Raw genomic sequence first — 13,208 nt, forward strand, 5'->3', positions numbered from 1 at the left:
GTTTTGTATTTTTAGTAGAGACGGGGTTTCACCATGCTGTCCAGGCTGGTGTCAAATTCCTGACCTCAAGTAATCCACCCACCTCAGCCTCCCAAAGTGCTGGGATTATGGGCATGAGCCACCACACCCAGCCTATTTTAAAAATTTTAAATCAAAGTACAACATGCATACAGAATAGTGCACAACTCATATTTTACATGTGAAGCTGGATAAATTTTCACTTGTAACCAGCATCCAGATAATAAAAAAGTATAACCAGAATCTCAGAAGCCTCCCCTCATATCTGTCCCTGTATCATCACTACTGTCCAAGGATAGTGTCTACTTCCAACAACTAAATTTTGCCTGTTTTGAACTTCATATAAATGGGATCATGTATTATACACCCAGTTGCCAAACTGCAACAAGGTACCCTGACGCACTGCAAGATATTCTTAATTTGAGAGAAACAACATTCAACATCTGCATTGCACTATCCCAAATACTAGATTGCTACACTACATTGCTTTCAATGACATCTTTATGAAGCTGTGTTTTCAGTGGTTGCTGTGATAAAAAGAGTAATATGCAAAAGTCAATATGGAACATCAGATGAAGCTGGGCGCGGTGGCTCACCCCTGTAATCCCAGCACTTTGGGAAGCCAAGGCAGGCGGATCACTTGAGGTCAGGATTTCGAGACCAGTCTGGCCAACATAGTGAAACCTGTTCCTACGAAAAATATAAAAAATTAGCCAGGTGTGGTGGCACACACCTGTAATCCAAGCTACTGGGGAGGCTGAGGCAGAACTGCTTGAACTCAGAAGGCAAAGGCGCAAGTGAGCAGAGATCATGCCACTGCACTCCAGGCTCGGCGAAAAAGTGAGACTCCATCTCAAAAAAAAAAAAAAAAAAAAAAAAGATGAGAGTGGTGGTATCCAATCTGATTCCAAGGTTTGAGATGCTGTACAGTGCCCAACACACAAACATCCCATTAGTTAAGGTGGTTGTCTAAGAATGAAAGTTTTTTTCTTCAATTTTTGTGCATTTTAAAAAACAGATCCTAAGTTGTTAGGACATAAATAATATGAAGTTATTTGGATCTAACTACTTAATAAACAGAACTGTCAGGTATTTCTTTTGGCCTGGGGTTGCCATGAACCATAAAGGGAAAAAGTTTAGGAACCTCTGGTACACATTCCTGTGACTGGTTTATTTCACTTAGTATCATCTGCAAGATTCATTCATATTATTATTTAAAGTAGTTGTTGTTCATTTTCATTGTGTAATATTCAACTATATGATTATCCCACTCTTTATTAATATTCTTCTATTGATGGGTATTTGACAGTTTCCACCTTTCGACTATTATGAATAGCAGTGCTATGAACATTCATAAGTGCATATATCTTGAAGTAGCACTACTGGGTTACAGTGCATGTTTATGTTCAGTTTTAGTACATAATGCTACTTTTCCAAAATGGCATATCAACTTACATTCCCATTAACAACGTATGAGAGTTTTTTATTTCTCCATATCCTTCCTAACATTTTCACTGAGTCACTGTGATGGGTGTACAGTAAAACAATACTTCTCTGAAGACAAAATGAGGTTGAGTTGCTTTCTAAATGTTTGGCCTTTTGAGTATTTTCTTTTGGGATGCTATTCAAATTCTCTTCAAACAAACAAACAAAAAACTGAGTATTTTTCTCTGAGGTTTTTTTTTTTTTTTTTTTTTTTTTTTTTGCAACACAGTCTTGCTGTGTCGCCCAGCCTGGAGTGCAATGGCACGATCTCAGCTCGCTGCAACCTCCGTCTCCCAGGTTCAAGCAATTCTCCTGCCTCAGACTCCCAAGTAGCTGGGATTACAAGTGCCTGTCACTATGCCTGGCTAATTTTTTTATTTTTAGTGGAGATGGGGTTTCATGATGTTGGCCAGGCTGGTCTCGAACTCCTGACCTCAGGTGATCCACCTGCCTCAGCCTCTCAAAGTGCTGGGATTACAGGCATGAACCACTGCGCCCAGCCTTTTCTCTGCTATTAATGTATAGTTCTTTAGTGTACAAGGAGTCCTTTGTCAGATACAGGTACTGCAAATATCTTCTCCCACTCTGTGGCTTGACTCTTCACTTGCTTAATGATATCTTTTGATGAGGTGTTCTTGCTCTTAATATAGCACCAATTTATCACACTTCCTTTATATTTAACCACTTTGAGATCCAAATTAATCTTTGCTGACATGAAACTTTTTTTCTAAAACACTTTTTTCACATTTAGATCAGCAATTTATCTGGAAATGACTTTTGTGTGTGGTGTGAGGTAAAGTCAAGATACTTTCTTCCCTGATACAGAAATTAATTAACCAATACCATTGATTTGACTTTCCTTTTCCTATCATAGTGCCATGTCACTTTTATCATAATATGGGTTATAGTATATGTGCCAGTCTGTTTCTGGACTGTTCATTTTGGTCCACTGGTCTATTTGCAATACCATATTACCTTAATTGTTATAGCTAGGTAACAATTAAGTTTAATTCCTCCAGATTTTCTTTCATCATCATCATGATTACCTTGCATCTGGCTTCATCTTGCATTTGAATTTGTATTTCAGTTGAGTATCCTTTAATGTTCACTGGCCATTCATATTTCCTCTTCTGTAAGCTGGTTTTTGGGACATGAATTAGTTGCCTTAGTTGCCTTTTTCAAACTGATTAGTATTAGATCTTTCTGTATTAGAAAACATGCCCTTCATCTGTCAAATGCTGTCATTTGCATAGTGTTTTTTTAAAGTGTGCTTACAATTTTTTTTTTTTTTTTGAGACAGTCTCAATCTGTCTGCAGTGCAGTAGCATGATCTTGGCTCACCGCAACCTCCGCATCCTAGGCTCAAGCAATTCTCCCAAGTAACTGGCACTACAGGTGTATGTCGCCATGCCTGGCTAATTTTTTATTGTTTTTGGTAGAGACACCATTTTGCCATGTTACCCAGGCTAGTCTTGAATTCCTAGGCTTAAGCAATCTGCCTGTCTCGGCCTCTCAAAGTGCTGGGATTACAGACATGAGCCACCATGCCCAACCTTTTTTGTGTGTGTGTGTGTGAGAGACAGTGTCTCACTCCGGAAGCTGAGAGTGCAGTGTCATGATAATCACTCACTGCAGCGTCGAACCTCCCAGGCCCAAGCGATCCGCCTGAGCAGCTGGGACCACAGGCATGTGCCACCACGCCTGAATAATTTTTAATTTTTTTGTAGAGACGGGGTCTCCCTATGTTGCCCAGGCAGATCTAAAACTCTTAGGCTCAAGCCATCCTCCCACCTTGGCCTCCTAAAGTTCTCAGATTACAGGAGTGAGCCACTGCTCCTGGCTCTACTTTCTAATGCATTCCAATACAACAATTTCTTTTTTTTCCTTCTGGGTTTTGGTTTCATTCTTAGAAATGCCTTCTTCATGCCAAGATGGCATTACAGTGTTGGCAAGATAAGACAAGAGGTAAAGATAGATTTTAAAATTATTTTTACATTACTTTTTTTCCTTTGAGAGAAGTTCTCGCTGTGTTGCCCAGGCTAGTGTGCAGTGGCACAATCACAGCTCATTGAGTGGCCTCGACTTCCCAAGCTTCAAATGATCCTTCCACCTCAGCCTCCCAAGCAACTGGGACCACAGGCATGTACCACCCTGCCTGAATAATTTTTTTTTTTTTTTCTGGTAAAGACAGTGTCTCCCTATGTTGCCAAGGCTGGTCTCGAACTCTTGGGCTCAAGCAATCCTCCTCCTGCCTTGGTCTCCCAAAGTGCTGGGATTACAGGCATGAGCCACTGCTCCTGGCCACTTATTTTTATAGTGTTTGACATTTTCATAATTTGTACATTACCTTAAAAATAATTTTTTAGGCTGGGCACAGTTACTCACACCTGTAATGCCAGCACTTTGTGGGGCTGAGGTGGGAAGACTGCCTGAGGCTAAGGTTCAAGACCAGCTTGGGCAACAAAGTGAGATACAGTCAGTCTCTACCAAAAAAAAAAAAAAAATTAAGGTGTTTTTTGTTGTTGTTATCTCCTACAGGAAGGAGAAATTTTTTTTTTTTAATTAACCAGGTGTGGTAGCATGCACGGAGGATGAGGCAGGAGGATCACTTGGGGCCAGGAGTTCAAAGGCTGCAGTGAGCTATGATTATGCCACTGCACTACAGCCTGGGACACAGAGGGAGGCCTTGTGTCTTAAAAAAGAAAGAAAAACAATTTCTTTAAAGAAGACATTCTGGTCATTTCCCATTGCAAAATATTGACCCAATAATTTATTCTGACACTTTTATAATTTTAGTAGCCAAATTTAATTTTTTTTTTTTTGAGACAAGGTCTCGTCCTGTCACCCAGTTTGGAGTATGCTGGTGCAATGACAGTTCACTGCAACCTCAGCCTCCTGGGCTCAACCAATCTTCCTGCCTCAGCCTCCTGAGTAGCTGCGACTATAGGCATGCAACACTACACATGGCTAATTTTTTCTTTTTTTTAGAGACAGGATCTCACTATGTTGCCAAACTCCTGCACTCAAGCAAAATCCTCCCACCATGGCCCCCAAAGTGCTGAGATTACAGACATGAGCCACCATGCCTGGCCATCAGTGAATTTTTTTAAATTCTCAGAAAACTGAATGTTGGTTCAGGCTGTATATAGCTATACAACTGAAATGTACAGAGAAAAATAAAAAATTAAGTCTGATCCTAAATCAAAACCTAATTAGTATGGTTTTCAGCATAGTATTTATTTTTATTTTTTTTTTCTTTTCAGCATAATACTTTAATTTTTTAAAAAATCATTAAGGAGGCCAGGTGCAGTGGCTCACTCCTGTAATGCCAGCACTTTGGGAGGCCAAGATCACCCGAGTTCAGGAGTTCAAGACCAGCCTGGCCAACAAGGTAATAAAACCCCATCTCTACTAAAAATTCAAAAATTAGCTGGGCGTGATGGCAGGCACCTATAATCCCAGCTACTTGGTAGGCTGAGGCAGGAGAATCACTTGACCCCAGGAGGCAGAGGTTGTAGTGAGCTGAGATTGTGCCTATGCACTCCAGCCCAGGCAACAGAGCAAGACTGTTTCAAAAAAAAAAAAAAAAATCATTAAGACAGTGAAACCTATACATAGAACATACTACTGAAACACTTCACCCAGACAAAGCTTAACTCTATGGCAGACTTTGTATTTGGAAAAAACACAAAATAGACCTTCAGTAGTTAAAATAAAAAGATCATAAACTTCATTCTTTTTTTTTAGAGATGGAGTCTCACTACATTGCCCTGGCCAGTCTTGAAGTCCTGGACTCAAGAGACCCTCCCGGCTTGGCCTCCCAAACTGTTGGGATTACAGGTATGAGCTACCACGCCTGGCCATAAACTTCATTCTTTAGAATAAGAACCCAGCCCCGTCTCTATTTCCTTTCACTCTGTATAGAGTTCTAGAATTTTCTTTTAAGAGATGATTTTGCTGCCCAGGCTGGAGTGCAGTATTCACAGGCACAACCACAGCTAGCACACTACAACCTCCAACTTCTGGACTCAAACCATCTTCCTGCCTCAGATTCCTGGGTAGCTACGATGGGACTACAGGCATATATCACTCCATCTGACTTACAATTCTTTCACTTCATCTTATCAGCTTTTATACCAAAATGGTTGCACGCCCTTGGAGAGAAAACTTCAGAATCCAAGCCATTGCAATCACATGCCACGTAAAGTTTCAGTCAACAACCGACTGCAGACACAAAGGTGGCCCCATAAGATTATAATAGAGCTGAAAAGTTCCTATTACCTAGTGACACTGTAGTCCAATTACTTTATTTTTTTAACATTAATTGAGAGTAGACTAAGTATACACTGTTTATAACGTCTACAGTAGTGTACAGTGATGTCTCAGGCCTTCACATTCACTCACCACTCACTCACTGACTTACCAGAGCAACTTCCAGTCCTAAAAGTTCCATTCACAGTAAGTGCCCTATACAGGTGTACCATTTCTTATCTTTTATACTGTATTTGTACTGTACCTTTTCTATGTTTAGATGAAGCTTGCCCAATGCACAGCCAGTGGGCCGCATGTGGCCTAGGTCAGCTTTGAGTTACCTTTTTTTTTCTTTTTGTGAAGAATGGGGTCTCACTTTATCACCCAGGGAGGCCTCGAACTCCTGTGTTCAAGCTATCCTCCCACCTCTGTCTCCCTAAGAGCTGGGATTACAGGCATGAGACACAGCACCTGGTCCCCAGAACATCTTTGAATGCAACCCAACAGAAATGCGTTAACTTTCTTAAAACATTATGAGATTTTTTTTCCTCAGCTTATCAGCTATCGTTAGTGTATTTTATGTGTGGCCCAAGACTTTTATCTTCTTCCAATGCGGCCCAGGGAAGCCAAAAGATTGGACACCCCTGGTTTAGATACACAAGTACTTACTATCGTCTTACAACTGCCTACAGTACTCAGTAAAGTAACATGCTGTACGAGTTTGTAGCCTAAAAGCAATAGGCTATCATATAACCTAGGTGTGTAGTAGATTATACCATCTAGGCTTGTATAAGTATACTCTCTGATGTTCCCACAAGCATGAAATCACCTAATGCGTTTCTCAGAACATATCCCTGTCATTAAGCAACACATGACTGTATTTTGTAGGGTTCTGATTTTTATTGAACTGTCAATTCTTTTACATATTTTTAGTCATCTTTCCTTCTCATACACCTCACTAGACATTCCCAACTTCTGTTTAGACTTTCTACATAAAAGCTACCACTCCTATCACTTATCCTCAGCAAATGAACTCACCTCCTCATTCATGACAATCGTTCTTACAAACTTACCTATATTAATTACTTGTTTTGTTTTGAGATAGGCTCTCCCTCTGTTGCCCAGGCTGGAGTGCACTGGCACAATAACAGCTCACTGCAGGCTCTGACCTCCCGGTCTCAAGCAATCCTCTCACCTCAGCCTCCCGAGTAGCTGGGATGACAGGCAGGCACCACCATGCCTGGATAATTTTTTCTACTTTTTGTAGAGACGGGGGTCTCACTTATGTTGCCTAGGCTGGTCTCGAACTCCTGCGCTCAAGCGATCCTCCTGCTTCAGCTTTCCAAAGTGTTGGAATTATGGGTGTGAGCCCTGCGCCTTTATATCTTTAATTCTTTCATTCTGATCTTAGAAGATTTCTTTCTCCAACTCCAATATAAGGATAATACCTTAATTTATGCACGGTGAAGGAGGAAAGACCAAAAACAGGCAAGACTCAACAACTCATGTTCCTGCTCAGGGATCTTGTTCCAAAACTTATTTCCCACCTCACTTGGATATTCAACCTCACTCTCTTGGTTTCTGCCATTCAGCCAACAAATATATTCTAATGTCTTCCATTCTTTAAAAAAAAAAAAAAAAAAATTCATATTTTACCCTTTCTATTCTCTCCCTTCCCTGCTTATGGAGCAGTCAATATTCCTACTTCCTTACTTTCCACTCATTTCATAACCCCATCTCCTAATGCTTTATGATTGTGCCTTTATCTGAAGCTATTACAAAAATTAACACAGTCATACTGTACTACACCAAACAAGCAGAAGAGGGAAATTTACGATTCCACAAATACTACCATTTTGGCTATGACTATGCCTACTAATGGAAATTTGAACTGCAAGAGAGGTGTAATTATGAAATTCTCCTTGGCTTTAAAGTGCAGAAAATTGGAAATCGTAAACAGTAAGCTTCCTAAAATTTTCACAAGTTGGGCAGGGGATGAGTATCTTATATTTATGTGTGCAATTATATTGCTTTAAAAAGTTTCTCCAGCCCGGGCACTATATCAAGACCTCATCTATACAAAAAATTAGCTAGGCACGGGTGGCATGCACCTGTAGTCCCAGCTACTCAGGAGGCTGAGATGGAAAGACTGCTTAAGCCCAGGGGTTCAAGGTTGCAGTAAGCTATGATCACCACTGCACTCCAGCCTGGGCAACAGAGTAAGATCCTGTCTCCACAAAAAAAGTTTCTTATATGTATATGCTAATACAGTGTTCAAAAGGAAGAAAAGCCAGGTGCAGTGGCATATGCCTGTAGTCTCAGCTAATCAGTAGACTGAGGCAGGAGGATAGCTTGAGCCCAGAAGTTCAAGACCAGACTGGGCAAAATAGCAAGACCCCATCTATTTTTTTTTATTTTAATAAAAAGAATAATTTATTCTTTTATCTCCACTGAAGACTAGAATAGAGTCCTGGGACTGACTTTCACTCTACTTCTACAGAGGCTAACAAAAAAATTAGTGTTATAATATCTTTCATTAAAATAATCCATTATCTTAAGATAGATAGCTAAGTAAAAAAGCAAAGAACTCAGAAACTAAATATCAGGTTTGAGACTTTAATTAAATTACTTAACCTTCTCACCAATAAAGCAGGGTTATACTGTACTCTACTTCACAGTTTAATTCTGAAGATTAAACAAGATAACACATAAAACTACTTAACACAGTTACAGGCACATATTTAACACTTCCCTCATCTTAGCACAATGCCATACTCCCAATAAGAAGTAAAAGTGTACCAAAAAGAAGCAATATTAAAACTGTGAACTATGTGAAACAGAAATTCTGACAAAACCACCATCTGTTCATACTAATAATCTTCAAATGAAAAGCTTCAATTAGAAGTGAAAGTTACTAAAAAACATTCAAGTATTCTGAGCGAATGCAACTAGTAAATATACTTTGATGACATTCCCAATGATTTCCTCTGAGAGATTGCATACGCGGTACAAGATTACATATGATTTAATAAAATGGACAGAGAGCACACACAAAGCTGCAGTTTCCCAGGCTGAGAAAGACACATCTAATTTGTCCTTCCTGGGGAGGAATGTATCTTAAATGAACAAAATTTCCTTAGATATACACAAAAGTAAATCAACGTATCAAAGGGATTAGGAATAAAGGGAGCTTTTTCTCTAAATCCAAAATAATAATATGCATGACCTAAATGAATCTTCTCCAAATATTTAGGGGGGAAACCCCACTTTAATTGTTAGAACTGGTGCAAAGCAGCTGGATTTAGTAGAAAGCAGTCCATCAACTGCTAATTCTGGAAAAAAAAAAAAAACTTTCTAGGGGTGGAGAAAGCAGGCAATCTTCCCCATAAAACAATTGCCATAAAACACCGTACATACATAAGAACATACACGTTTGTTAAAACGTCAGTTTACACTGTTCCAGCCAACTTACAGATCAAGAGGAAGTATTTAAGGTCAAAAAAATAAATTACATTCTACTTAGGAGTTATCGACGCAGATTCAAGACAAGGAGGGCTGAATAATAAATCCAGTGTTCACATTCAAATGTGGGGGAAAGAAAAAGGCAGGCTCTGAGTCCATAAAGTTCTCCACACTCTCAAAACACAACTAAGGACACTTACCCTTGAAACTCCTTGGAGAGTGGCTTGGGAGACTTTCTGTTCAGATTTTTGAGGGGGAGCGATTTAAGAATGCTGCAAGATTGCAACTTTCAAACACAGGAACACAATCTAAAGTATTTTTTTCTTTCAGTAAAGATCTCTCCCTGTCCTCTTCAAACAGTTGATCAGCACTCCCATTTTCACAAAATCCCTAATTCAACTTCAAGTACAGACCCCCTCCTCTCCCACAAAAAAACAAACCTTTAAAGAACATGCAAATAAAACACACAGATCATTTCCAATAATCCCTAACTCCTTCCCAATTGGGAAAGGAGAAACGAAGGAACACGAAGCAAAAACACCAAAACACTCGGGTAAGGAAGGCGGCGAGATGAGAAAGTAGGAAGGGGTCGGGGGAGGAGCACGGAAAAAAGTCCAGCTGATGCTGACACTTGATGGAGAGGGTGGAAAATATCTTGAAGATACCGGCTAGAAGGAAAGGACTAGATGGGACAGGGGCGCGACAGAGGAAGTCCACGCAAAAGGCCTACCCAAGAGGGCCACTGTGTAGAAGGGAACACCAAAAGGGGACAAGACTCCTCAGGAAGATTTCAATGCCCCAAAGCTTAAGAGACGGCATGGGCAGATAGGGTGCTTCTCCATTGGCAACGCGGACACCACACCAGACGTTTCGGGAGGCAAGCCTGCTGCGAGGGGTGAAGGGTTAACTGCGGGGGTTCGCAGACGTGGAAGGGGGTGCGGCCCCCGGGGTTGCTGGAGGAGAGCAGAGAGGAGGCCCACGGCGCATACCTTGTAGTAAACATCAAACTGGATGTTCTCGGGCAAGGAGCGGATGTCTCGGCGGGAGCGGATGTAGTTGTCCACGACAGCGGAGATGGCGGTGTTATAGAGAGTCTCTGGGATCCACTCTAGTTCCACGGCCGCCATCTTCCTTCCCTCCTCCTCCGCCTCCTCCGCCTCCTCCTCCCGAAGGCCCGCACCTCCCTCCGTAGCGAACCCCTCTGCGGCCCCGGAGGATTCGGAGGGGCGGTGGCAGCCACGCGGGCGCACGGCAGGAGGCACGGCCGCCCTGCCTTCTCCGAGGGCAAACTGAGGGACGGCGGCAGCGGACGCAGGCCCGAGTAAAAAGTGGGACACAAAACAAGGGCCAGCCAGGCCAAAGCCTCACATTCCGGGTTTGAGAGGAACCCGGGTTCCGTCCCAGCGCCGATCTCTGCAGGGGCGGGGCTGCGTGTGCGGCGTCATGACGTAAAAGCACGCCGACGCGCCGGAGGGGAGGAATGCGGCAGGCGGAAAACTTAGGAAGAGCTGGATTCCTCCCACGGAGAGCGTGTTTTCCAAGCGGCCCCGGAGTGGAGTGGAGTGGAGTGGATAGGGGTAGACTTTTTACACGGGGACAAATTATTACAGGATATCTGCACCCCCCATTCCGTGTCACTCGGGCGCATCGGTTACTTCAGCAGGTTCTCTGCATCACGGACCCTTTTAAGGCTCAGGTAAAAGTTTGGATCCTCTCCCCACAAACGAGCAAAATTATCTGCACATTGAAAATTATGCATTGAGAAAATTCACATTACTGTAAAAATCATTAGACTGCAGTTCCTAACCCAAGTTAAGAACCCGCGGTCCAGGAACTAGGGGTAACGATAGAAGAGACTTGTTTTGCTTTGTATAACCGTTTGCATGCACCGTTTTAACTTTTTGACCATGTTTCTTTATCCAAATAAAATTTCCGAAAAAAGAAAACTCCTGCCCTAGAACTTAGTAGGAAAACTAGCTTGATTATGGAATTACAAATAATAGTAAGAGAAAAAAGGCTAAGTGGTGGCCGTGATAGGACTTAATGGTGTTTCAATTCCCTTACAGTGGTGGCTTCAAGGGATTGTTGAATAATTGGGAGTACTTGTATCAACTTCTTTCCTTCCTCAGCCTGAACATCTGCTGTTTATGTAACTTAATTTCCTAAGTCTGCGATTTCAAGAATTTGATGCAACATCTTTCTGTTCTAGGAATTTAACATGGAAATTATTGGCCATAATGGTTGGTGACACTATCAAACTCATAGTCACTGTATAACGATGTGAGTCCTGAAAACAGTAATAGTAATAATGTCCTGGTGGATATCTGGAGCTAAAAGAAGTGGAAAGAGTTCTTTCAGTTTACCCTTCACCTGCTACTTCGGGGTTAAGTGATTAAATAATTCCACAAAAAAAAAATAAACAAACACTCTTAATCTTTTTCAGTCTATATAAATTCTTGTTCTATAATCTATGAACCTAGTAAAGCTGTGGATGGCCTCAAGATCAGATTGGCAGATTTAGCAAGTAAAAAAATACAAATGCCCAGTCACATCTTAATGTCATATAACCAACAAATGGTTTTGAAATGTAAGTATGTTCCATGCAATAGTTTTGCTCATGCCTTCGGAGTCACTCAAGTGTATTAGTTCATTCAGCAAATCCTTCATCACTAAGTAGACACTAGTGCTTTTGAAGCTCAGGATCCCTGCCCCACATAAAAGAATAATTATCTATTATCTCTGCAAATATTGCAGGGAACATATTTATACTAAAAACTTATTTGTAACCAGCCTGGGCAACATAGCAAGCCCCCCATCTCTACAAAAAAATTTAAAAATAGCCACGTGTGGTGGTGTGCACCTGTAGTCCTAGCTACTCAGGAGGCTGAGACAGGAGGATTACTTGAGCCCAGGATGTTGAGGCTGCAGTGAGCCACCCTGTCTCAAAAAACAACAACAAAAAAAAACTTTGTTGTTCATCTGAAATTAACATTTAACTGAACATCTGTATTTTATCTAGCAATCCTACCTGAAGGGATCCATGAATCCCCTGAAATTGAATGCACATGTTCTTGGACATTTTGGCTAAATCAGGATCTGTACTAAGGTCCTGTAAACAGGTAAAGGTGTGTCAGACACACATATTGATTGCTATATGGACCTTAGATGCTGAGTATATTAGTCCATTTACACGCTGCTGATAAAGACATACCTGAGACTGGGCAATTTACAAAAGAAAGAGATTTATTGGGCTAACAGTTCCACACAGCTGAGGAGCCCTCACAATCATGGCGGAAGGCAAGGAGGAGCAAGTACACATCTTATGTGGATGGTAGCAGGCAAAGAGAGACAAGCAAAAGGGGTTTCTCCTTATAAAACCGGCAGATCTCATGAGACTTACTACCACAAAACAGTATGAGAGAAACCACCCCCATGATTCAGTGATCTCCCACTGGGTCGCTACCACAACACGTGGGAATGATCAGAGTACAATTCAAGATGAGATTTGGGTGGGGACACAGAGCCAAACCATATATCACTGAGTTAGACATTAAAAAATGTATATAGTGACAAAGGGGACTCTGGATGAAAGGGCCTCTTAATCCCTTCTTCACTGCTTTCAGATTGAAAGTTATTCAGATGTGTGTGATGGACTAGGAGGTCCTGACCAAGAGCAGATAAACTGCCAGAAAGGATAAGGCCCCTGAGAAGGACTTAGTCCTGGCAGTATTCATCACCTTCTAACTGAAGAGCCCTTGGGCCCTAAATAACCAGCAGATATACCCGGGTACTACGTTGAGGACCTTGGGTGAGCCTCTGAGACTTGTTGGCTTCAGGTGCCAGCATGGCCGTAGAGGGGTAGAGCACCAAGTGGGCCTTTGGGGTTGGTTCCTGATTCCAGGACTGGACTCCTAAATGGCATTTCTGACCTGCCCTGGTACAGAATAGAGCCCACTGCCCTGACGGGTGAGTCTCTGGCCAGACAGCGTTCA

General features: G+C 41.7%; 1 protein-coding gene across 1 annotated transcript in view; it reads right to left on the reverse strand.

Moving 5' to 3' along the window:
• APPBP2 (amyloid beta precursor protein binding protein 2) overlaps positions 1–10,651 on the reverse strand; it is a 76,514-nt gene extending 65,863 nt beyond the window's left edge. The window contains exon 1 of the mRNA XM_050764603.1: positions 10,206–10,651. Within this exon, the coding sequence (XP_050620560.1) occupies positions 10,206–10,343 (138 nt within the window). The 5' untranslated portion in view covers positions 10,344–10,651. The remainder of the gene's footprint in view (positions 1–10,205) is intronic.
• Positions 10,652–13,208: the final 2,557 nt, after the last annotated feature.

Source organism: Macaca thibetana, chromosome 16 (assembly GCF_024542745.1).
Source record: "Macaca thibetana thibetana isolate TM-01 chromosome 16, ASM2454274v1, whole genome shotgun sequence".
NCBI lineage: Eukaryota > Metazoa > Chordata > Mammalia > Primates > Cercopithecidae > Macaca > Macaca thibetana.